Below are 26,250 nucleotides of genomic sequence, written 5' to 3' on the forward strand. Positions count from 1 at the left end.
AACAGTGAAAAAAACACACGATCATGACTATATAGGTTCGACTCTACTACCAAAGGGTAGTAAAACTCTATACTAAGTTTGTCCATTTTGGTGATCGATTTTTTTTATGGGCAAAGTTTCTGAAAATCAGTGGGCCTCTAAAAAAGGTGTCATCAGTTTTTGGTTAAAATCTAATTCAGACTTTGTGATACGGCTTAACTTTATATGGCAATTTTGTTGAAAAAATATAGGAAGAAATTGTTTTTTACTTTTTTTAAAATAACTTCCAGTGTCTCCTAAATTTTTCACTAACAATATTTAGCAAAGTTGTAGCTATGGCAAAGTTGAACAACTCTTGAGAACATATCAATGCATTCTGAACGTGTCTAGTCACTCTAATAGCATATAAAGATCACTTTGTACCTTAACAATTTTCGTTTTTACTATTTTTTGACGCTAAAACAAAGATTTTTTGTTAAAATAGTATGATCAAGTCCACACTTCTATGTTCTGCTCTATTATTTACTCGGCTGAGGTGTTCGGAATGGGGATCAGTGAGTGGACCCTCAATGTCACACATTTAAAAAAAAATCGCCAAAAAGCCATTTATGATCCGAAATCTGAAATTAAAAATATAGATAGTCCTTGAGAAGGTCTACAAAAACATGCTTTTATCTGTAGGTTATCTCTTTTAGTTCAAGAGATATTTAGGTTTATTTTTTTTAGTTGTATGTTTATGTTTTCGCTTACTACTTAAACAAAACCTAAAAATTACTATTAGAAATCTTGACTTATTTATTTTACGATTTTTATACCTTTCACCTTCGTGATAAGGGTATTTATAAGTTTGTCATTCCGTTTGAAATTTCCACAATATAATTTTCCGATCCTATAAAGTATATATATTCTGGATCCTTATAGATAGCGGAGTCGATTAAGCCATGTCCGTCTGTCTGTCCGTCTGTTGAAATCAATTTTCTGAAGACCCCAGATATCTTCGGGATCCAAATCTTCAATAATTCTGTCGGACATGCTTTCGAGAAGTTTCCTATTTAAAATCAGCAAAATCGGTCCACAAATGACTGAGATATGAAGAAAAAACCAGGACAACCTCGATTTTTGACCTATATCTGGATTACTAAGTCATTAATATAGATAATATGGATATCTAATGATAGATATTTCAAAGACCTTTGCAACGACGTATATAAGACCATAGTAAGTTGGACGTACAATGGGTCAAAAATTAAAAAACAAAAAAAATTGTTTTAAAATTTAAAAAAAAATAACAATTCCGAAATTTTTTTTCTCCAAAAAATGAAAAAAAAAATTTTGTTTACGTAAAAATATTTAAAATTTGTATTTTGAAGTATTTTTTTTTTCTTTTTTATCGGGATATTGACGAAATTTTGGCCAAATTATTCTGGCAGCCCTATTTATGACCACAACCATTAAAAAATGTCTGTGTAGAACGTCAAAATATACATTTTTTGACAACTGTCATTTGTTGCATATCTGTATTAATCTGTGGTAAAGAGTATATAGTAATCGACACAGCCGAGTATAGCACACTATCTTGGTCTTTATTATTACTATGGCTGTTTAATCTTAACTGCAATATATTATTGCCATAATAAATACATTTAATTTGTTTACAGTAAAAAAAACGTATACATAAAAAGCTTTTAATATTTTAGATTTAAGAAAACGTAAAATCGAACTTTACAGTATAGTTTTAGGGATTGATATGAAATGTTAAAGTAAAACGTTATACAAAACTTTTAATAAGTTTCAACACTTTTGTTGTATTCAGAACAAAAATCTTCTTTAAAACTACACCACTTCCAATTGTATTTCAGAAGCTTTCAATATAATAATATAAATATTATTATTTAGATAAAATTGGGCACAAATAACTACAATACTAAGTAATCCGAATGGAATAAATGGAACTGATTAGGAGTCGGGCTTATACTTATACTTATTTATTATTTATAAATAAAAACTAACACTACATAGTTAAAAAGTATACCTTATTAATACCCATAATTTCAACAAATAGATATCTACAGTATAAAATACCCAGCAGATAAATTTACCGAAAAGGTAACTAGACATATTTTTACTCCATAAGTAACTTAGCTCTGTTATTTATCTATTTGTTGAAATTACAGCATAAAAATAAAATAATTTATTTTCTATTATCAGTTTCTTTAAACACTTGCATTTTCATTAATTCAATTTGAGGGAAACTGAACTTTTAAATTTTTCATAGTTATATGAATTGCTATAGTAAATGTAAGTAAATAAAATGTATGTTCATTAGAGTCGTTCATGGTAAATATCAATCCATATACTGGGGAAAGGGAATTGACATAAAATGCATGTGTTTGGTTCTTTAGAATTGGAGACCACCGGTTCTTGTTCTTACGCTCTATATGAAAGGAAATTGTCACCTTAACATAGAGTTGGCATAGCAAGGTGTAAATTGACATCTTTCGGACAGTCTGTGACAGGTCACAGAATTAACCGAATAAACATGTTCTATTTTTAATTAACTTATAATATATGTATTTACCAAATTTGATTAAAATTCATAAACATGTTTGTAAAAATTATGGAAAAGTCTTCACATATCGGGAGGCTATGCTTGGGCCAACTTCAATATCCTACTTTTACACAGGTCAACAGCAAATAAAGGCTTCACTAACCACTATATAGATTTGATGCATCATGGTTATCTAAGTACAAAAATGGTAAATTTTTTTTATTCTATGGATAGATTTTTTTTAAAAAAAATTTTTTTTTATAAAATTGAGAATTTTTTAGATGTTTCTCCACATAATTTATGATAACTCAAAAACGGTTAGTCCGATATTATTGAAGTAAACTAAGAAGAGTTCATTTATATAACATTCATTTATAAATTTATATAACATTCAATTTGTTTATATATTGCATTTTAATCGGTTCAGTAGTTTCGAAGTTATAATAACAAATTTAAGCAAAAAATATATTTTTTACGTGAAAATAGCAAATTTTTGTGTTTTAAAAACTCATGAAAAATCGAAAACGGCAGAACTTAGGTTAATTCCTTTGTCGCAAAGCCGCGTATAATAGCAACAAAATGAGGTATCGAGGATAAAAATCGATTGATTCTTTTCGAATTTATTCACAATTAAGTGAATTCGCTCATTTTCACAAAATTTAACTTTTTTGTTTGATATACATAAATTTGAGTAGTTAATGTTCTTCTTTCGATTGATTGAATTTTAACTTCAATATCCCACGATTATTGGAACTCATTGCTTTATTGAAAAATCAATGAAAAATAGTTTGAAAACAAATTGTTAACACAATTTCGAATAATTCCATTTATCGCATTTATTTTTAGTATAAGTAATGTATAATCACTATCAAAATTAGTACATAAACTTTCCATTTGTTTTTCTTAATTCACGTGCCATTGAATTTTACACCCACTCCAGAGACCCTCAGCTTATCTAACGACCTCTATTAAAAATCTCACACAAATTATACAAAGTCATTGAAAACAAAATTTTATTTATTTTATTTTTCGGGGTCTCATGCAGATAAGAGAACTCCACTTAAATTAAACTTGAACGTCCCTTACCTTAATATCATCTTGATAAAATGAAAAATAAACAAATTTAAAAGAACTATTAGATACTACTACTGTTTAAATATACATATAAATAACAAGTTAAATTTATAAAACTATAACACTTGACACGTCTACAATTCGTGATAATGATAATTATTATGTAGATCATCAAGATCTTCAGTGGACGACCAATCTTCTTTGATCAAATCTATGGCCTTTTCGGCAATCATAACTGTTGGCGCATTGGTATTGCCACTGGTAACATAAGGCATGATTGAAGCATCAACGACACGTAGATTTTTCACACCCTTAACCTTTAGACGGGGATTAACACAGGCTTTGACATCAGCCTCAGAACCCATTTTTACCGTACCCACATGATGATAACAGGTGGCCGAAAAGTAGGTTACATAACATCTCCAGTATTGTTCAGATTTAAAGGTATATTGATCACACTCCTCAATGGGTATATGCAGAAGTTCGGCTTGTTTTTGCTGGAAAGCTTGTGTCTGCTCTAGATTCTCTAAATACTTTATGGCACGCAATACAACTTCCACATCTTCGGCAACAGACATGTAATCGGCATTAATTAAGGGTGCATCTTTGGGGCTGGAGGATTTCAATTTAATATCCCCCATGGATTTGGGATGTGCCAAGTTGGTGAAGAAAATTAAAAGCTCATGATTTTGTATGGTCTCTCTGAGTTGGGGCCTCAACTCCTCCTTTACATTCAAACCATTTAAAAATATTTCCAAACCCATGGCGTCGCCTCTTCTCAATATCAAGTTATGGAATTCTATATCGGGATAAACAGACTTTTCAGCCGGTTTGGTGTTAATGAAACCGGTAAAGGAGGCAGTGCCATGTGTGGTCATAGGTCCTTTGTTGTGTATTAAATATTGATAAATATTATCTAATACTTGTTTTTGATCAACGGGCTCACCCGTCAGCTTCATAAATACTTGCACCATTAAATGATCTTGTAGGTTTTGTCCCACGGGCAAATTTTGCACAACTGGTATATTAAGAGGTTTCAGCACCTGCTCAGGACCCACGCCCGATAGCATTAACAATTTGGCAGAGTCTATGGTGCCAGCCGATAATATAGCTTCCCGTTTAACATTGACCTTCAGTGTTGTTTTATCGTTCAACATAAAATTCAACGATTTTACTTTCTGGCCATTATCCTCAAATTCCAGTTTAGTTACTTGAGCATTTTTGATAACCTTTAAATTAGGTCGATGCGAAACTTTGGCCAAATGTCCTTTTCCAGTACTGGCTCTATGGCCATTTTTTATAGTGCCCTTAAGATGACTATAGCCAATATAGCTGCCTTCAGCAAATTCCTTTACGGTGGGTACTCCCAATTCACTGGCGCCTTTCGAGAGCATATCAGTTATGTCCTCATCAAAGTGGGGAAATTCATCAATTGTTACATAACCCTGGGGATGGCTTTCATTACCTACTGGTCTAATGGATTTCTCAAAATAAGGCCAGACTTCATTGAAACCCCAACCGGTGTTGCCCTCCTCTAGCCAACGATCATAATCAAAACGATTGCCTCTTACATACAGCATGGCATTTATGGAACCAGAACCTCCTATAATTTTACCTCGAGGCCAATGGCATTTGTTATCCTTATAAGCCTTACAGGAGCGGCCATTGGGCTCTACAAGGTAAGGATATGTGAATTCGGTATGTTGTATGGCCAAAAACAAATTGGGAACCTTTTAGGATATAGAAATTATTAAGATTTATTTTTACGTTAAATTATTTTTAAGTAAATACCTCTGACTCTTGGGGAGGATCACCGCCGGCCTCTAAAACTAAAACCTTCCAATTGGGATTCTCACTCAAACGACTAGCCACTATGGATCCTGCCGTGCCAGCTCCCACCACCACAAAATCATATGTTTCCAAGCCCGCTTTCAGTGCAGTCTCTGCATAGTCTGCTGGCCAATACTCTGGTCGGGAGATATTACACTGGGCCGCAAATATACTTTGTACTAATAAAGTAACCAGAGAATTCATCAGACCCGTACTGGGTGTAGCACATTGTGCTGCTGCCAAACTTGCTGTCATCCTTATTCTTTGCCTAACTGAATGAAAATGCGCGAATGTTTATTTTTTTAACACTTGAAAACTATTAACTTAACGCTACCAAAACTAAATGTTCCCTTATGCTATCTACACATGAACGTATGTAGGTATCAAATTAATACTTTAAATACGACTAGCTGACCCGGTTCACTTCGCCACCGCAATCGTAATTAACCCTCTAATGCTTAAGTATGCCTCAGGGCACTCATCGCAAAAAGCCAATAAATGCAAATATAATTGATATTTCAAAATCAGATCACAGATCACATTTGCCTAATTTTATGAATAATTCAGAAATTACTATTAGTAAGAAAAAATCCTTTTATTGTAGATCTTAATTCAGTCTTGATCATGTGTTGTTAATTCCTTGATTCGAAGTTCATTATTTTAGAAAATTAAAAAAATACCATTTAAAGAACGAAAAAGTACCATTAGTTCTCCCTTTTTGGTACCTTACTACCAGTAAACCTCCTATTATTGATTCCTTCTTTACTCAGAAGCATATCAGTCAACTGTTATTTATATAAGTTAAATAATTTAATATATTAAAAAAGTACCAATTATCCTTTTCCCTCTTGTATATCCGCCAAGTTTGAAATACAACATTTTGGCAATATTATTCGTGGCAAAGATATGTCTCTAGCAACTCTCATCTGTGATCATGTGCTCAAGAAAAAATGTGTTTAAAAAAGTACCAAACTGTTTACCCATATTTGGCCTAATCTACACGTTCCCACTTGAGATCCAAATAAAACCATGTTAATTAATTTTTGTATGAATGTAGGAACAAATGTTGGCTTAATAAAATGTATTTTCCCGTTTTACCCCTAAATGGTTCAAATTTGCAAAAAGTACTAAATTTCTATTTGGTATTTTCTGTTAAGTAAATAATATGATTTAAAATTTATTTATATTTTTACTGATTAAGGGTGCAAAAACACTACCGAAACTTAGTTTTTACTCGGTTTCCCCTAAAGCCCTCGAATTTCAAAAAAGTACCAAACACCTGTCTGTTCATTTTTTAAGTATATTAAGAAGTACTTTGAATATTTTTGGTTTTGGTACTTAGTTTAGAAGATATAAGGTTACCGAATGTACCAGTATTTACCCCTAATTATCCCAAAAATCCCTTCTTAGATGTTGAATCAATCAGTCACTCAGTAACGTTACTCTTTTTATATACATATATAGAAGATTAAGTTATTTAGTACCGCGTACTTTATTTACATTCATTCTTCTGTACAAATAAAAGTATTTTGTGTGTAATTTATTATTGTTTGTTTGCTTATCAGCTTTAATATGTTTAAATTATAAAAATTAATCGAATTACTTGTTGAAACAACAAGATTAATTAATTAAATTGTGATGGTATTTAAAATGATTTGTCAATTTTTAATTTTATTGTTTCTGAAAATTCAGGTTCAAATCAACTGCACTTAATAGTTACTTAACTTGTGTCATTGCATTTTTTTTATGCAAATCATTTCCGAAATTAAACAAAAAAAAAAAAATAATTAAATTAAAATTTTATTATGTTCTTTGCATTGTCACCTCAATAATAGTGATGTTCAGATACAGAAATTTGCTTGAGCTACAACACATTTTACCAGAATATATGCAACACCCTACGATTAATAGAACACAATTGGGGTATTCACACGGTCTACTATTTGGGCATAATGTTAAAAATTTTCAAACAAAAAAGTTCTAAACTAATAAGTCTATTGTTTTGTCATAAAATAATACCTTTTTTAAAAAAACACAACAACAACTATTTTAATATATTAGGACATTATGACAATATGTCTAATAACAGACCGTTTGAATACCCCAAATGACACCAGGCCATGTGTGCTGGTGTTTACAGACGCAGTTGTCATAACCCAGCAGTTAAGCAAGTAGTCAATGTATCCCTTAAAGACAGTAATTGTCACAAATGTCTTATCACTTGGCTGTCTCCATTTTATATATTTTGGTCATTTGACACGTGTGTGCACTTTGTAGTGCAGAGAGAAGACAATTGGTTACTTTATGCATCCCAAGTAATCTAGCGTGAAGACAATTGTCACTTAAGTGTCTCTAAGTAATCTAGATTGTAGTCACTTTAAACGTTTTGTGAGTAATTCGTACAAACTGTTTTTTTACAGATTGTGTTAATATAATTCTCATACTGATATCGCATGTAACATAGCATGAAGTCAATAGTCACTTTAGTGTCTTTTAGTAACCTATGGTGAAGTCAGTTTAAACTTTTTTTTGTACTGCAGTTTATTTTACCCACCAGAAGCGTTGACTACCTTCGATCAGCTATCCGATAGTCACATTGTAATCAAAAGGGTCAATTGACCCTCTGCTTAGGACATGCACGTGTTAAAATAACTAGTCAAGTAGCTGATCAAGTAACCAGTTACAAAGCTAGCAATGTAACTGACGCTATGTACCCAGTTTGTGAATCCAATGCGTTGCCTACTTTGGACCAGCTATTAGACAGTCCCATTGTAATCAAAAAGAGACAATTGACCCCCTGTCTAGGACATGCCCGTGTTAAAAAAAAGCTCCCACCCTAAATGATGGGTAAAATCACTAGTTCGGTACTGTCTCCTAGAACTGCTGGGAAGTTTTGAAGTCGACTCACAACTAATTAGACAAAATTTACACCGACACGCAGTGGGAGAATTTGGAAATATATATGGGGGATTTCATGTCAAGTGAACCAACTTATGAAATCGATGTCTTCCGATCGGGAAGAAATTTGCACCAAGATTAGTGCTGTTGGATAGTAATTCAGATACATTTATTTTGATATATATCTCACTCGCATCCCACTAAGAGACCAAAAAGCTCTTAAAGGAATAGACCTGAGCTTTCTTTTGACCAAAAAAAAAAAAAAACAAAAAAAGGTCCCATTCTGAAAAAAAAAATTTGATTTTGGAAAAAATGTTATTTATAAATTTCAGTAATTTTTTCTTCGAAATATTGAAGAAATATCTATTTTGACCCCCTCTAACTCAAAGAGTTCTTGACCGATCTTCTTGAAAGATTGTGTCTGAATTACTATTCATTAGGACTAACCTTGGTGTAAATAACATTCCGGAATATATCAATTTCAAAAGTTGTTTCACATCACTGAAATCCCTCATATATAGAAGATCTTTTGACTTTGGACTTTATATACTATCGGGAGGGGGAGGAGTGTTTTCACTAGGCTACAACAAAGTGTATCATCTACACGAGGTGCTAAAATATTTATTTAAACACCAGTTTATATGGTTTTGTTCCACGAAATTTAATTTTACCTCAACTATAAAACTGTTAGAAATTGTTATTGTTTTTTCACAATTCCTTCAAACAACTCATTTTCAAAGCAATTTATATTTTGTTATTTTTAAGTTTAAACTAAATTTCTATTTTATTTTCTACAGTACAGTTTTACTTTATAACTACTTTTTACCAGTGTTTAAAAAACTAGACTACAAGTAGCAGTAGCAACGAAAAAACACAAGTAGTCTAGTTAAAAAATTAATAAAAACTCGGAGTCAATTATTACTACTGCTACCTTCACATTTTGGTAGCAGTAGTTGTAGTAGTACTAATAAAAGAAAAATTTAAAAGTAGCAGAGTAATTTATTTTCTATTGCTACCTTAAAAAAGAAAAAGTTTTGATGTAGCAGTCATTAGTTTTTTTATTAATTCTGCTACTTTTAAAATTTAGTAGTAATAGAAGTAGCAGTTGAGGTAGTAGAAGAAGTAGCAGTTAAGTAGCAGTTGAAGTAGCAGCTAAGTAGCAGTTGAGGTAGCAATAAAATAAGTCAAAAATAAAAATCTTCAGCCAAAAAAGTATATTATGTGTTGTTGTTGTGAATGTATATTTGTGTAAGTTGGTCGTGTTGTAAACAAAAGTTCGGCTTTTTTGTTATACACACTGAAAACACAATATTTCTGTTAGCAACACGAACATCTGAGATGAATAATTCTTTCAAACTCTCTCAAAACAAAAACAACACACAGTGTTTAATTCTGTAAATTTTGGTGTTATGACTGAAGATTTTTTTTTGACTACTTTTATTGCTACCTTAACTGCTGCATCAACTGCTACTTAACTGCTACCTTAAAAATTAAAACTCGATATAGAGCAGTAGCAATGATTTGCATTTTTATGCTACTACTCCATTTACAATTCATGTTTTATTACTACTGCTCTGTTAAGAGTTTTATATTTTGAAGGTAGCAGTAGTTTTAAAAAAACCAGAAAACGAAAAAAGACAAATGCTACCGCTACCGCTACATACACTTTTTTGAAGCAGTAGTTGTAGCAATAGTTAAAAATTTGTTAGTTATCGTAGCTTTTTAAACACTGTTTTTTACTTGTCCCCTTATTTTCTTAAACACTTCACCATACTTTGAAACTCAAACAAAAAATTACTCAAACAAATTACACTTACGAGGGTGGTTTTTTTGGTTTTCACATAGTTTTTTTTCTTTGAGTTAGTCTTTTGACGGGACAGTTTCTGATCTATGTGTATTTATCTATGATATTTCCATTAAAATTGTTTAAATACAAAAACAATTTATATGAAAAATTACTCAGAGTTTGAGTGATTTAGAAAATAACCATCATAATAAAATCAACGCAAAATCAAATAATTACTATACAATACTAAAAGTGTATAACTCCCTTGCACACTTTTATCTAGCGGTGACATTTTTAAACAATTTCTAGAATGATCTACCGGATTTTTCAAGAACGTTCTTGCATGCGCCTGAATGTTGTGAGCAACATTTTAAAATGTTTAATTCAACATGAACATTTTTGGAAACTTTCTTTCTTTTCACATATATAGAACTCAATTTCTCAAATTTTAAGCCTTTTCAAAATAATCTAAGGCAACACTGGTTATGAGTAAATCAAATATTTATATAAAAAATACTGTTTTTTTAACATCTTATCGTAGTTTTACAATATTGAAAATGAGGAAATTCCCCACATTTCACATGCACATTAAATAAATACTATACAATACTAAAAGTGTATAACATCCATGCACACTTTTATTTGCCCGCAACATTTTTGAATACTTTCTAGAATGATCTACCGGATTTTTGCTAGAAAGTTCTTGCATGCGCATGAATGTTGTGAGCAGAATTATCTAATTTAAAATGTTTAATTCGAAATAAAGATTTTTGGAAACTGTATTTTTTTCTCTGTTTGTCGTAATATAGTTATAGCTTATTCTATTTATATTCCAATTAATATATTGGAATATAAAATATTGCAATAATTCTCCAAAATATTGCACTCAATTTCTCAAATTTTAAGCCTTTTCAAAATAATCTAAAGCAACACTGGTGATGAGTAAATCAAATATTTATAAAAAAATACTGTTTTTTAACATCTTATCGTAGTTTTACAATATTGAAAATGGGGAAATTCCCCACATTTCACATGCACTGTAAATAGAATAAAATATTTACGTATAGTAAGGCTATCTATATAAATGCTATGACTAAGCAAATACAATTTTCAGTTTAAGTGGAAGACACACGTTGAAAACAACAGAAATTTTAAATAAAATGAAAAGCGAAAAAATACACATACCATGGATAACAACAATTCGTTTAGCCACACAACCAACAACAACAACACGTTTCTTAACAGATTCTTCAATGGAATTATGAACAGAACTCAACCCTATATGGTACCCACTACAACCGACAATAGTTCTCCATCATTTATTAAAACCAAGAAAACGACGATTAACTCAATGAAATTTAGTACAGCAACAAACAGCAACAGCACGGTATTCAACAAAACACAGTCAGCAACACAAGCCACAACAACAATTCGACCATCAACAACAAGCTCAGCAACACAATCCACTGCATCTAGACTACCGTCAACAACACGTCAATCCTCAAAGACAACAACAACGAGTTACACAACACAACCAACAGCAGGTGAACCAATAACAACAACACACTACTCAACAGAATCATCAATACAACATGATTAACATAAAGCAGTTCGGCAGCCAGCAACACGCTATGCAACATGTTTTAAATATAAACAACTCGGATACTAACATTATTGCCAAATGGGTTAAAATTAATATTCGAAAAGAACTAGAGATATTTTTATTTTTACAAAAAAAAATTATTGATTTAAAAATGTCTAGTTGTGAAAAGTTGTTCTGAATATAGTTTGTTTTTTATTTATTATTAACAACTGAATTAAATATACCATAAACAAATCTTAATAAAACAATAATTTTCAATTTCATTTTGAGAAACTGAAATATTTGAATACCCAACACTACCATAGTGGGAAATATTTATCCCATACCCACTATAAAGTAAATAGTACCTTTCGATTTAGAATCACTTTTTAAACCCACCACCAAAAAGATGGCGGATATATTATGTTTTCATTCCGTTAGTAACATAGCGAAAAGTTGGTAGTAGAACCAAAAATAATATATATTCTAGGTCCTTATAAAATTCTAAGGCGATCTAGCTATGTCCGCCCGTCCGTCTGTTTATCTATTGTTGGCAAGAAAGAGTCCCGAGGAAACGTCGTATGGGTATGAAATTTTTTTCAAATATTCTTTTTAGATTAGAATGTTTGTTATTGAAATTGAGAAAAATCGGGCAGGAGTTATGGACCAAAATGTGAGACTACTTCCACTACCATACAAAATTCTGCAAAAATAAGTTACATGTAAAAACAAATCACAAAATGAAATTTAGTATGGATCGGTATATATTTGATCATAGCCATATATAGCCCACTCCACTAAAATCACTTAAATTCGCATAAATCTCTTATAAATATCGATATCAGGTTGAAATTCTACCAAAATAATTGTAATATAGAAATCGATGTGTCGAATTTTATTATGATGGGTTCATAATTGGCCATAGCTCCCATATAAGAACCACTTCCGAAAAACACTTAACTACTTGATTATGGATCTATAATTATATGTAGCTCCTATAAAAGGCCCACTTCCTATACCAATATGAATTTTACCACAGATATTTTTTATACAAAACCCACAATGTTGGTGGTGGCTATATAAGATTCGGCTGTCGAGTTTAAGTTTTGAATTTGGACCTCTGGAGCCAGGGGTACACCTTGGGTTTGTTACATTTTTAAAACGATTCTCTTTCTTCGTTTGTGTTTCGATTTCATATATAGAATCCCCTCACCGAGCTCTATCTATTATCTCTTAGGAGATATTCGCATTTGAAAAATTCAGTTGTTTGATAACAGCGGGTCTAAATATTTCCCAAATGTATATATCAAATAAAAAAGGAATTGTTTAAAACTCATGAATTAGTCCAAAAAAGGCGTTTTTTCGCTAGTTTTTTGGAAAAAAGTAAGTTTTTTTCTTTTTAAGTTATATAAAATATTTCTAAGAAGATGTATAAAGAGTTTATAATTTTTGAAAAGCTAACATTACATCAAATATTTTAAATGAAAAGAAATTTGAAAATTTTTGATATCGAGGGGACCAGGTCCAATCTAAAAAACGCCTATTTTTGATGAAAAATTTAACTTTAAAGCAAAAATTCTCAAATCGCATAGTGGATATCAAAAATAGTAACCCATTTTCGATGGCCCAATATGTTCTTAATTATTTAGTAAAGTGTTACGATAAGATATTATATGGATATTATAGCAAAAAATCTAAAAAATCCCATTTTTAGTATTTTTCAACACTTTTTTTGGGAATTGCGGAATTTCTGATTAAAAATTTCAAAATCAAAATAAAAGATTTTATATAACTATAAAATTTCATTAAAAAATATTCATAAATAAAAATTTAATTAGGGAAAACTTAACAACTTGCTAAGAATTTATTTAACATATAAAATGGAGAACTAAAATATTTTCATCATTTGAGATATACAAAAGTTTAAAGAACATTTTGAATTTAATAGAAAAATCATTTTTGGCTAAGAGCCTTTTGTTTCGAACATAGAGCAAATATACATATAACCTAAGTGGTGAGAATGTATTAGTAAAAAAACCTATGTGATAACAAAAACAACACTCGAATGTTAACTTTTTGAAGAATTTTTAAATGTTTGAGTTTTGTTCTAGTTTCCGCTTTATGTATATTTTCTAAATGGTTTTGAACATAGAGAAAATATACATACATAGATCGGAAATTGTTTTTGTTTTCACAACTTAGGTTATTAACAGCTGAGTTAGGTCTTTGACAGGATAGTATGTGTATTAGAGTATTCAATCGATTAACCGTTAATCGGATAACCGATTAATTATGGTCGGTTAACTGTTCGAATAATTCGAAATTGACGTTTTTTAAATAACAAGTAAACCGATTCATTTGTGTCGATTAACCGATTAAACGAAATTTTTTTTTTGCACTTTATATAGAAATATAGTTAAAACCTTATGTGTGTGACAGGGTACCCGGGTAACTTTTTGAAATTTAATTGCAATTTTCTTTGTATGCTGAATTCCTAGGCTCTTGAAACTTTCTGAGAACTCATAACTTTTTGTTAAATTTATTTCTTATAATGGACACTTTTGTGTCTCGACCCTTAACAGGTAACAGGGCACCCGGGTACCCCATACAAATTATATGGAAAATATTACTCATACGCTCACAACACAATACTGAGTAGTCTTTCTACTTGCTGAATTTATTTGAGTGCTGTGTATATAAATTGGAATCCCCATTGATTGAATTGACGTTATGCTAAACTTAAACACTTTTTTGCGTTTCATAATATGGAGCATTTGTATATATTGCGCAATTATATGTATCTTCATAGGTTATGTATGTTGGTACCCGTGTACCCGTGTACCCTGTCACCCTATTAAAGGTGTTTTTTTTTACACACTCATAAGGATTAAACACACAAATTTTATTTCTTAACTCGTAAACATTTCCTTCTAGCAATAGTTTTTTGAAGTATGTATAGTTCTAGAATTTTCTATGATGAACTTTGTCCTAATGAGTCGAAGGACGACACGATAATAGACGAAACTGGAGACATTACTGAAACGAGTCATTTATCAGAACTTAACGAAATTATTAAAGTATTTATAATCTAAAAAATTCCAATGGTATGATGGAGGATTTTATGTGCTTGGAAAAAACTAAAAAAGGAACTGAGAAATTGGATATTCTTTATCATGCCTTACTTTCGATTTCTGCAACATATACAATTAGTGAGAGTGTTTCTTCAAGTCATGTTTTATTAAAACTAAAACAAACTTGTTTAAAAGGAAAGCATTTAAATTATATTTAAAAGATTATTTCAGAAAATCTCGCTAAATTCTTAAAAGAAATCACATGTGTATATATTTATTTATTGTTTTGTTGAATTATAATTTGAAAGTAAATTTTTAATTAGGCTTAAGTTCATTTTTATTATACAGTGAGTGTCACTCAAAATCGTACAACATATTTTTTTTAAATATTATGAAATTATACAGGTAATAATAGGTGATTATATAAAAAATTAAAAGTCATTTTATTAATTGGAACAAAAAATATGTATTTCAACAAAAAAGTTAACAAAACCTCAATTCGTTAAAAAAAATATTGATGAAAATTAAAGAACATCACAAAATTCACATTTCACTTAAATTCGTACAATTATATTAAATTATAATTAAAACTTTAAAAATTAAAAAAAAATTTAATATTAAATAATCCTAATACTTTGTAGGGTATCATTTGCTATTTTTTAGTGCCTTTACTATTTTAAATGAAGCGTTGATATTCTGGGCACTGACAGTCTTACCCAATTTTTTTATTTGTGGATAAGGGCAATTAAAATTATACCCAATTTTCTGATAGGTAATAGCACACACAATATAAAAATAGCATTTTAAAATATTTCCAAAACATCAACTTTCGAAAACTAATGAATAAAATTTGACTACGATGGTGTACGATTTTAAGTGACATTCACTGTAATTTATTTGTAATAATTCAAAGAATATCACTGAATACTAAAATTTTTAGACAATTGGCAAATTGGAATGCATTTTCTACCCTGCCAAGGGCGTCATCAACAATCTTCATTGTCAAGGTCTATTTGTAAATATCATCTATTTAACTTACTATTATTAGGAATTATTATTTTTGTTTGTTTGTTTTTTATGGGTTTTGTTCTTTTTATTAATAAAATGCTTATTAAGTCTGCTTTTACACAGGGCAAGTTTACTTGAAGCAAGTCTCGTCGATTCCCTTTTAAACTTGCTCATCTGTTTACACACAGCAAGTCTGTGAGCAATTTTGTATGTCAAAACCTAATAGACGCCATATTGAAAATGAGAAAACAAAAGAGAATTGAAGAGACTTGCCAGTACAAGCAAGTGTGTACCCCTCTTCTTTCTTCTTGCTTCTCTCTCCTATAAACTCCAGACTTGCGCAAGAAAACTTGCCCTGTGTAAAAGCAGACTAAGTATAAAAAATTCGTGTTTTAAAATTAAAATAGAAATTCGATTAATCGAATAATTTAAAATTAAACGATTATTAACCGATTAAATCTATACCCCGATTAATTATTTGCTCGATTAACCGATTAAATGTGTATTCTCTATGATTATGAACAAAAAAAAAATATATAAAACTAAAATAATCAACTTTTTTAAAAAATTGTATTTAATATGTTTACAAAAATTATTTATACCCGAAATGAAATCATTTCTGTCCTCTCCTCCAATCCTCTTTAATCATATCCGCAGCCTTTTTGGCAATCATTACAGTTGGTCCATTTGTATTAGCACTGGTTATTAAAGGCATTATTGAAGCATCAGCAACACGCAGATTATCAAAACCTTTCACTTTTAAACGATGATTTACACACGAAGTTGAATCGTTTTTTGGCGCCATTTTAACAGTGCCAGCATAGTGATAACCACTCATAGAGCAATACGAAATGTAACATTTCCAATACTCATCGGACTTATATTCGTAAACATCACACTCTTTAATGGGTATGTGTAAAATGTGGGCATTTTTTTCTTGGAAAGCGGTAGTATTTTCCAAACGCATCAAATATTTAGCGGCCCGTAATAGGACTTGTAAATCATGTGGATGATCAAAGTAATTGGTATCTATAATGGGCTCTTCCAAATATGAGGAGGAGGACAATGTTATGTGTCCCCTTGATTTGGGATGCAAACACATTGTAAATATTCCTAAAATATCATGTTTTTGTATTTCACTCATAAAATATAACACCATTGCCTCATTCATCGAAAATGCCTGCAAGAAAACGTTCATGCTGTTAAAGTCGCCTTTACGAAATGCTGCATGATACAATTCCACATCAGGGTATGGGCTGTTGCTAGTGGGATCGGTGTTTATGAAACCAAGTAGGGAGGTGGCACCATGAGAACTTAAGGGACCTTTGTTGTATAACAAATACTGATAAATTGTGTCTAACATTGATGTTGGATCGGCTGCTTCGCCATCCAAGGCCACATAATACCCTGCCATAACATGATCTTGTAAATTATGGCCAATTGGCAAATTGCGTTTGACAGGAATCTTTAGAGGTTTAAGAACTTCTGGGGGACCCACACCAGACCACATTAGTATTTGTGGATTAGCTATGCTGCCCGCCGAAAGTATAGCTTCCTTTCTAACAGCCACAGTTAGAAGATGTAAACCTTGAACCATGAAATCTATGCTTAAAACTCTTTTAATTTTTGCATCAAAATTCAATTTTATAACTTTAGCATTTTTAATAACCTGTAGATTAGGTCTTTGCGAGACCTTACCCAAAAATGTTTTGCCAGTACTTGATCTATGGCCATTCTTTATAGTGCCCTTGACTTTGGCATAACCGGTGTAAGTGGGCTCAATGAAATCCTTAACATGAGGTTGCCCTAATTCTTCAGCAGCCTTATAAATCAATTCAAAAATATCATCATCGAATTGCGGAAATTCATTTATAGTTAAATAACCTTGGGGATTGGACTCATTTCCCACTGGACGTACTAGCTCCTTAAAATATGGCCAAACATCATTGTAACCCCAGCCTTTGTTGCCTTCAGCCAACCAATCATCATAATCATCACGATTTCCTTGCACATAAAGCATGGCATTTATAGAGCCAGTGCCACCAATAAGTTTTCCACGAGCTGAGCTACATTGCCCATTCTTAAAGGCTTTACAAGAACGTCCATTAGATTGGATCAAAGTGTTATGAACATAGTCCGTGTGTTGTACTGCATAAAATAAACCGGGAACCTTTAAAACAAAATAAACAAACATTTCTATAAGATATTTTGTATCCAAAAAATATAGCTCTATATAGTTTTTTAACATTTACCTCCGATTCTTGTGGCGGATCATCACCTTCTTCCAAGACCAATACGTTCCATTCAGGATTTTCACTTAACTCACTGGCTATAACAGAGCCCGCTGAACCAGCTCCCACCACTACGAAATCATACTTATCTAAACCAATTTCTAAAGCTTCTGCTGCATAATCTAGTGGCCAATAGCTGGCCGGTGATATTTGACACTGAGTTGCTAATAAGGATTGTATCAGCACACCTACAAACGTGTTCATGGACCCTACACTATTTAGGGAACACTGGCCAAGAGCTTCCGACATCTTGTGAGAACTGTGGTTAAAATATCAATGATAAACTGTTAAAATTGCTGAAAACATTCAAGTTATACACAAAGAAGTATTATGATCCAAAGATACATATTTCGACGCATGCAATAATGCAAGTGACCGATAAAAACGAAATGTTTATGGTGTTTGTAAAAGATGATTATTATTTTATTACATGGGTTTCAAGGTCAGATAAAATTTTTATAAATGTTTGCATTTAAGAACAGTTAAGAGTGTTCTGCTATGCCGAATCTTATATACCCACCACAATTATAATACGAGCACCAATTGTTGAGCATTTTGTATAGAAACCAAATAAATGGTTCACCCGATTGGTTAGTTGGACGTCGAACGGTCATTTTGTTCTTAAATTTGTTTGTTTGAACCGATTTTATCCATAACACCAAACATTTCTAATCGACAAAGTATATTTGCTGGAAAATTTCATCCCTCGTGCCTTGGTAGACAGATGGACATAGCTATATCGTCTTAGAATTTTATAAGGTCCCAGAATATAAATACTTTTGTGGGTCTGCAACCAATAATGCGATGTGTTACAAGCGGAATGAGTAAATCAATATAGCCCCTATATTTTTGGTGAAGCAAAATCCACTTGAAAAAATGTGTGTCAAATTTGGTATAGCAGCTATTAAGGGGCGATCTTCATAAAATATTGCATGCTGATGTCTATGAATTTCATTCTTGTTATACCCATCGCCATGAGTGGTGAGTAAACAATCGCCAATTTTTTGATTTTTTAGCATCTTAAAATCGTTATAGTCCGACTTAAATCTTTTTTATTCAACTCAATCTCCAACAAACCGAAACATTAAAATTTTAATCGATGAATAAATTTTAGGATTTTCATTATCTTAAAAAAAAATCAAATATTTTTTGGTGTATACTCACTTTTGAGGCTCACTGTAAGTTTGTCATTCCGTTTGTAATTTCTACATTTTTCATTTGCGGCCCCACAAAGTATATGTATATATTCTGGATCGTTACAGATAGCGAAGTCGATATAGCCATGCCCGTCTGTCCGTCTGTATGTTGAAATCAACTTTCCGTAGCCCCCAAATAACTTAAATACATGATTCATACGTCAATATGTCCGGAATTCTAACGGCACGGTTGCTATTTAAAATCGACAAAATCGGTCCATAAATGGCTGAGATATAAGGAAAAAACAGGGACAACCTCAATTTTTTACCTATTTTAGATCTATGTATATCTGAATTACTAAGTCATTAATATAAAGAATATGGATATCTAATTATAGATATTTTAAAGTCCATTGCAACGATGTATATAAAGCTATAGTAAGTTGGACCTACAATGGGTCAAAATTGGGAAAAATATTTTTTAACCCGAATTTTTTTTTCATCAAACATTTTTTTTGTCATAAATTATTTTTCCAAAAATAAAATTTTTAAAAATTAAAAAAATTTAAAAAAAAAAAATTTGGAAAAAACTTTTTTAAAAAAAAAAATTAATAGCAATTTTGAAAAGAACAAATTTAAAAAAAAAACTTTTTTATAAAAATATTTAAAAAAAAAATTATTTTTAAGTATAATTTGGTGAAGGGTATCTAAGATTCGGCACAGCCGAATATAGCTTTCTTACTTGTTTTTGGTTCAATTTCGTATTAATAACAATATTTACAAGAGTTTTCTGGTTCTACTAGATCGATTTTGCCCATTTTCAATACTAAATATTTTTGATCCTCTCCAGGCCGTGTATTCAACAGACAGACATAGCTAGATAGATCGTCTTAGAATTTGTGACCCAGAATATATATAATTTTTGGTTCTACCATCAATATATCGGAATAAATGTGGATCAAATTGTTCATAATATTTACAATCCCATTAAAATATTGATAAAAATTTTAGTTTTAGAAACTCAATAAATATGTAATATGCAATAAAAAATTTATTTATTAACCAAACTCAATGAAATTTTCAAAAATTCTTAAATTTGCCATTCTAAATAGCAAACTGTAAAAAAAGTTGTGAAAATGCCAAAAATGTTATTTTTTAAAATTTTGCCCATGGGGTCCGCATTTCCTTCTGGGCTGAGAAAATACCTTGGGGATAAATAAGGAACACACATCAAGGTTTCTGAAGCTGCTTTACGTTTTTCGATCCCAGCTTTGGGATTTTAGAACATGTGGCCTAATGTTGAAATTTTGATAAAGGAATAGATCAGATTCCGAAGGGCGTAGGGGCTGTCGCCCCTACATGTCGAAAAATATGACATGTTTTTATTCCAAAATGTTCTACTTAAAAATACCTTACTAAATTTTGAGTTTAGTCCCCCTAAATTGGCAAAATCTGACACTGTGCGGTGTATAGATCGATCCAAACCAAGTGGAACTTAATTTTCATGATCTAAACCAAGTGGAACTTAACATTTCATTTTTCGCCCAAAAAACAGCAAAAATCAACTATTTTTTGAATATTTAAATTGAAAATCGTTTAATTTTGGATCCATAATTGATATTGCTCGGAAATCTTTTGTATATTATTCGTAATTTATTTGTATAACTAACAAAAAAACGACTTATATTTTTAAAAAAGCGGACCAAGGTATGGCAAAATTTTAAAATTTCAATTGTGAAATGCCTGTAACTTGGAAATTATAACACGCAAGACCTGGACGAGTGCTTTCCAAAAATATAAAAATCTTTGAAAAGTAAAAATTCGAAGGTACCCTTGGCTATTCCCAAGTCACCCGTTTAGAAATGTCAAATTTATTTCCAAAAAATTTTGATTCTGCCCCACTGTGTAATGGTGCATAAAAAGCGAGAACTGTTGGTACTTTTTGTTCCTTTAAAAATACTGTTACGAAATTGTACTTCAATTCAAATATAACGATTTTAACGGCTGATTTAAAAGTAGCCTAATGCTTTCAAATAACAGTGGTGTAATAGCAAACTGTAACATTACTGTGGGCAACCTAAAACATTGAATAAAAGCTTTCAGTTGACCATTGATCGTAAGTTGGCAACGCTGTTTGCTACGACCTTATATTCGAATTCGAATATTCAGTTAAAGAACGTTGTAGAAAGTACACCACAGGTGGCGTATGTATTAGAAACCTCTAGACAGTTAAAGAGAAATCTAGAGTACAGATGGCAGTGTTATAAATAGTGGCAGAGGTTGCAGTCGTTAGTCAGTTTATCAGAGACGCTATTCGAATAAACATCAACTGAGTGCCTTAAAGTGTGCTGTATTTTTCAAGTGAATTCGTGTACATTATAAAGTGTCCGTATTCCTGAGAATTTATAAACGTGTATAAAAAACATTGAGTGACTATTTAATTCTGTTGTTGTACATTTTTAAATAAATAAAGAGTTGTTACAATTTTCAAACTACTAAACGGCTTTAGTTCTCATATGCAGGTTCTCAATCTTTGAATTTATTGGCATTTTGCGATGAGTGCCTTGGGTATGATTGGGCATTAGAGGGTTAATTTACAGATGTGTATTAGAAAATAAATATTACAATTTACAAGTGATATACAGAATTTAACATAATTCTATACATTAATTTATTAGTGAGTTAGCATAAAAATATGTTAGCATTTATGAACTAAAAAATAATTTAAAAACCAAATTAAGCACTTGATTGAGCATGACGTTGTTCATATAACAATAAAAAACCAACAAATAATATAAATAATATATTATCAATTGTTAATTGTTGCTAATTAAATAAAACCATAAAATGTTTAATACCCGTTTTTTTCTGTGCATTGAACTCGCAAGATTGAGAACCTGCATTTGAGAACTAAATAATAAACGATTGCAATTGTAAAATGTTTCATTATAACAGGTATTTCATAGAAAGAAACGTTTAGAATGATACAGAATTTTTATTTTTTAACTAAATACAAATTGAATAAAAGTAAAAGTTATAATCGACTGCAGAGTGGTTTAGAAACTTGTGCTTAAGCAGGCCTAAATCAATTCCAATATCTCAACACTATGCAGCATTTAGCTTGATCTAAATTAAACAAATTTTATTTTCCTTCACCTTTAACCTTCGCTTTACCAATACCCACCCGGGTGACCACATCGATTTTATTGGTTTAATATTTTTTTTAATTTTGTTTCGATTTAAATGAAATTTGTACTCACTGAACAAATTCTAGAGTTCTATAGAATTTAATAGAACCATTTTAAACTTTTTATAAGGTTTTTTCAATTTTTTAAAATTTCGTTCGTCGCATATATTTATAGGAGTGTAGTGTCACCCGGGTGGGTATTGGTAAACCATGTACATAAAAAATCTTTGGTAAAGCGAAGGTTAAACAACACTATATTAAAACTAAAATGTACTACTCAAGATTCGACCAATCTTCCTTAATAATATCCGAAGCCTTTTCCGCTATCATAATAGTGGGTGCATTGGTATTGCCACTGGTAACATAAGGCATTATTGAAGCATCAATGACACGTAAATTGTCGAAACCCTTCACCTTAAGTCTAGGATCCACACAGCTACGGTCATCATCCAAAGGACCCATTTTAACCGTGCCTACTGGATGATAACAAGTGGTAGAGAAATATGTAAAATAACATCTCCAATACTGTTCCGTTTTAAATTCAAACTCATCGCACTCCTCTATGGGTATATGGATAATTTCTGCTTGTTTATCCTGGAAGACTTGGGTCTGTTCCAAACTCATAACATATTCCATGGCTCGCAGTAAAACATCGACATCTTCTGGTGCCGTAAAGTAATTTGCATTGATTATGGGCGGATCTTGAGGAGTAGAAGATTTAAGTGTTAAATCTCCCGCCGATTTGGGATGGGCTAATATGGCGAATACGGTCATTAAATCATAATTTTCCACGGTATCTCTAAAGCAGGGCCTCAATTCATCTTTTATTTTAAAGCCATTGAAAAGTATATTCAAACCCATGGTATCACCACGCCTCGTAATGAAATGATGAAATTGCATATCGGGATAGGGAGTTTGTTTGGATAAGTCGGTGTTTATGAAACCCGTTATAGAAGTGGTACCTTGGGTAGTAAATGGACCTTGGTTATGTATTAAATATTGATAGATTGTATCCAGTAATTTTTTCTGATCAGGAGAATTAGCCGGCAGGCGTAGATATAATTGTATAATAACATGATCTTGTAAATTTTCTCCTATGGGTAGGTTTTTTACCACTGGTATATTTAGAGGATCCAGCTTGTGTTGTGGACCCACACCCGATAACAATAACAATTTAGGAGAGTCTATGGCTCCTGCAGATAAAACAACCTCACGCTTTACCTCCACTTTAAGTTTATCTTGTTGTTTTAATAAAAATTCCACCGATTTAACTGTTTTGCCGGAATTATAAAATTCCAGTTTAGTAACTTGGGCATTTTTAATCACCTTTAAATTTGGCCTTTGAGAAACTTTACCCAAGTGACCTTTGCCAGTACTGGCTCTGAGGCCATTTTGTATAGTACCCTTCAGATAGCTATAACCTATATAGCTACCTTCTACATAGTCCTCAACTCTAGGTATGCCCAATTCCTCGGAGGCTTCCAAAATCATAGAGAATATATCCTCATCAAAACGTGGGAATTCATTAAGAGCAACATAACCCTGGAGATGTGTTGCATTGCCCACCGGCCTTACAGATTTCTCAAAATATGGCCAAACATCATCAAAACCCCAACCAGTATTGCCTTCCTCTAGCCAACGATCATAATCAAAACGATTGCCTCTTACATAAACCATGCCATTGATAGCACCAGAGCCTCCAATTAATTTACCTCTAGGCCAATGGCATCGGTTATCTATATAAGCCTTGCAAGATGTGTCACTAGGTTCCGTAAAATAACTGTAGGTATAATTTGAATTTTGCACACCAAAAAAGAACGAGGGAACCTTATAGGAAAGATTGACAATAATGGTTGTTAAATCATATAAATAAATTAAACAATAACTTACCTCTGATTCTTGAGGAGGATCACCGCCAGCTTCCAAAACCAATACTTTCCAGTTGGGATTCTCACTCAAACGACTGGCCACCACTGAGCCAGCAGAACCTGCACCCACCACCACAAAATCATAAGACTCCAAACCAGATTTCAAAGCTGTCTCAGCATAATCTGGTGGCCAATAATCAATACTGGAAATATTACACTGCGCAGTGTATATACTCTGCACCAGTAAAGTAACCAATGAATTCATTACACCCACACTTGGCATGGGACATTGTGGAGCAACTGTTTCTCCACCCGCTATCATATGATTCATCTTAACTCCAAATAATGAAAACTAGTAATGATTGTTGACTGTCGTATTTTGTAAAATTTAATATCTTTTTTATACTCAAAAAAAAAAAGTTTCGTACATTACATTCGAATAGGTAATTGCCACTTTAATTGTGAATTAGCGTTTTACTTAAATCTTTTGTGCGTCCATGTTGCAGTGTCATTTGCTTTTTGTTCGTTATAGATTTGATTATATTGATTGTATTAAATATCAAGTTCAATGACTAAAGTGTAGGGAAAAACGCAGTTTTGAAGAAATCTAATCAAATTTAAATCACAGTCATATAAATGAGAGATTCACTTTGCTACATTTTTATGTATTTTGTGAAACAGACTTTACAACAAGTTAAAACTTAACTGGTCGTATCCTATTCTTAAAACAAAGCTTCGAATTAATCAATTCAATTTGAGCTTAATTCACTAAGATCTTAATTCGGAATTTTCCATTCCCAACATCAAGCTCGCTAGCTTCATTCAAAGAATTTTATTTAAAGAAATAAAATTCATACATTCATTAATCACCCCTATCGCGAATCAATATTTCACATGAAATATTTTCCCTTTTCCTTTATTTCACGTGAAAAACTTCCCCTTGTTGCGAAATTTTTAGATGGAATTTTGTAAACAAAAATTATTACGAACAAAATTAACTATTGTGAATGAAAAGTTCATGGGAATATCACGATAGCAATATTCCCTTCGAGGGAAATGGAAAAATTCATGGGAACAAAATTTCACATGTTATTGCAGATAGGAATTCTTCATTCAGTTTTGTTTAACTTTTTATTATTTATTGTTCAATAGGAATTCAAACAAGTAAGAGAGCTATATTCGGCTGTGTCGAATCTTATATACCCTTCACCAAATTATACTTCAAAATAAAAATTTTAAATATTTTTAGGTAAACAAAATTTATTTTTTTTTTGCATTTTTGGAAAACAATTTTGCGAATTGTTTTTTAAATTTAAAAAAAAAAAAATTTTCAAGGTACCACTTCTATAACGGGTTTCATAAACACCGACTTATCCAAACAAACTCCCTATCCCGATGTGCAATTTCATCATTTCATTACAAGGCGTGGCGATACCATGGGTTTCAATATACTTTTCAATGGCTTTAAAATAAAATATGAATTGAGGCCCTGCTTTAGAGATACCGTGGAAAATTACGATTTAATGACCGTATTCGCAATATTAGCCCATCCCAAATCGGTGGGAGATTTAACACTTAAATCTTCTACTCCTCAAGATCCGCCCATAATCAATGCAAATTACTTTACGGCACCAGAAGATGTCGACATTTTACTGCGAGCCATGGAATATGTTATGAGTTTGGAACAGACCCAAGTCTTCCAGGATAAACAAGCAGAAATTATCCATATACCCATAGAGGAGTGCGATGAGTTTGAATTTAAAACGGAGCAGTATTGGAGATGTTATTTTACGTATTTCTCTACTACTTGTTATCATCCTGTGGGCACGGTTAAAATGGGTCCTTTGGATGATGACCGTAGCTGTGTGGATCCTAGACTTAAGTTGAAGGGTTTCGAGAATTTACGTATCATTGATGCTTCCGTAAATGATTTCAACAGACAGACAGACAGACGGACATGGCTTAATCGACTCCGCTATCTATAAGGATCCA

At 31.7% G+C, this 26,250-nt stretch overlaps 4 protein-coding genes across 5 annotated transcripts in view; 1 reads left to right on the forward strand and 3 right to left on the reverse strand.

The window, feature by feature from the left end:
* The window catches only part of Flo2 (flotillin-2), a 503,689-nt gene that overhangs the window by 344,333 nt on the left and 133,106 nt on the right, over window positions 1–26,250 (forward strand). The window lies entirely within an intron of this gene.
* Window positions 3,527–5,778, reverse strand: LOC135958254 (glucose dehydrogenase [FAD, quinone]-like). The gene is made up of 2 exons (XM_065509148.1): window positions 5,393–5,778; window positions 3,527–5,331 (listed from the first exon to the last, which is right to left on the reverse strand). Exons 1-2 carry the CDS (start codon window positions 5,684–5,686, stop codon window positions 3,736–3,738), a joined length of 1,890 nt encoding a protein of 629 aa, XP_065365220.1. The 5' UTR covers window positions 5,687–5,778; the 3' UTR covers window positions 3,527–3,735.
* Window positions 16,385–18,321, reverse strand: LOC135958841 (glucose dehydrogenase [FAD, quinone]-like). The gene is made up of 2 exons (XM_065509761.1): window positions 18,029–18,321; window positions 16,385–17,946 (listed from the first exon to the last, which is right to left on the reverse strand). The coding sequence occupies exons 1-2, from the start codon at window positions 18,314–18,316 to the stop codon at window positions 16,390–16,392; spliced, it is 1,845 nt and encodes a 614-aa protein (XP_065365833.1). The 5' UTR covers window positions 18,317–18,321; the 3' UTR covers window positions 16,385–16,389.
* On the reverse strand, window positions 22,664–24,589 carry LOC135956621 (glucose dehydrogenase [FAD, quinone]-like). Its single transcript, XM_065507163.1, has 2 exons — window positions 24,281–24,589; window positions 22,664–24,217 (listed from the first exon to the last, which is right to left on the reverse strand). The coding sequence occupies exons 1-2, from the start codon at window positions 24,587–24,589 to the stop codon at window positions 22,664–22,666; spliced, it is 1,863 nt and encodes a 620-aa protein (XP_065363235.1).

Source organism: Calliphora vicina, chromosome 4, assembly GCF_958450345.1.
Source record: "Calliphora vicina chromosome 4, idCalVici1.1, whole genome shotgun sequence".
Classification (NCBI taxonomy): domain Eukaryota; kingdom Metazoa; phylum Arthropoda; class Insecta; order Diptera; family Calliphoridae; genus Calliphora; species Calliphora vicina.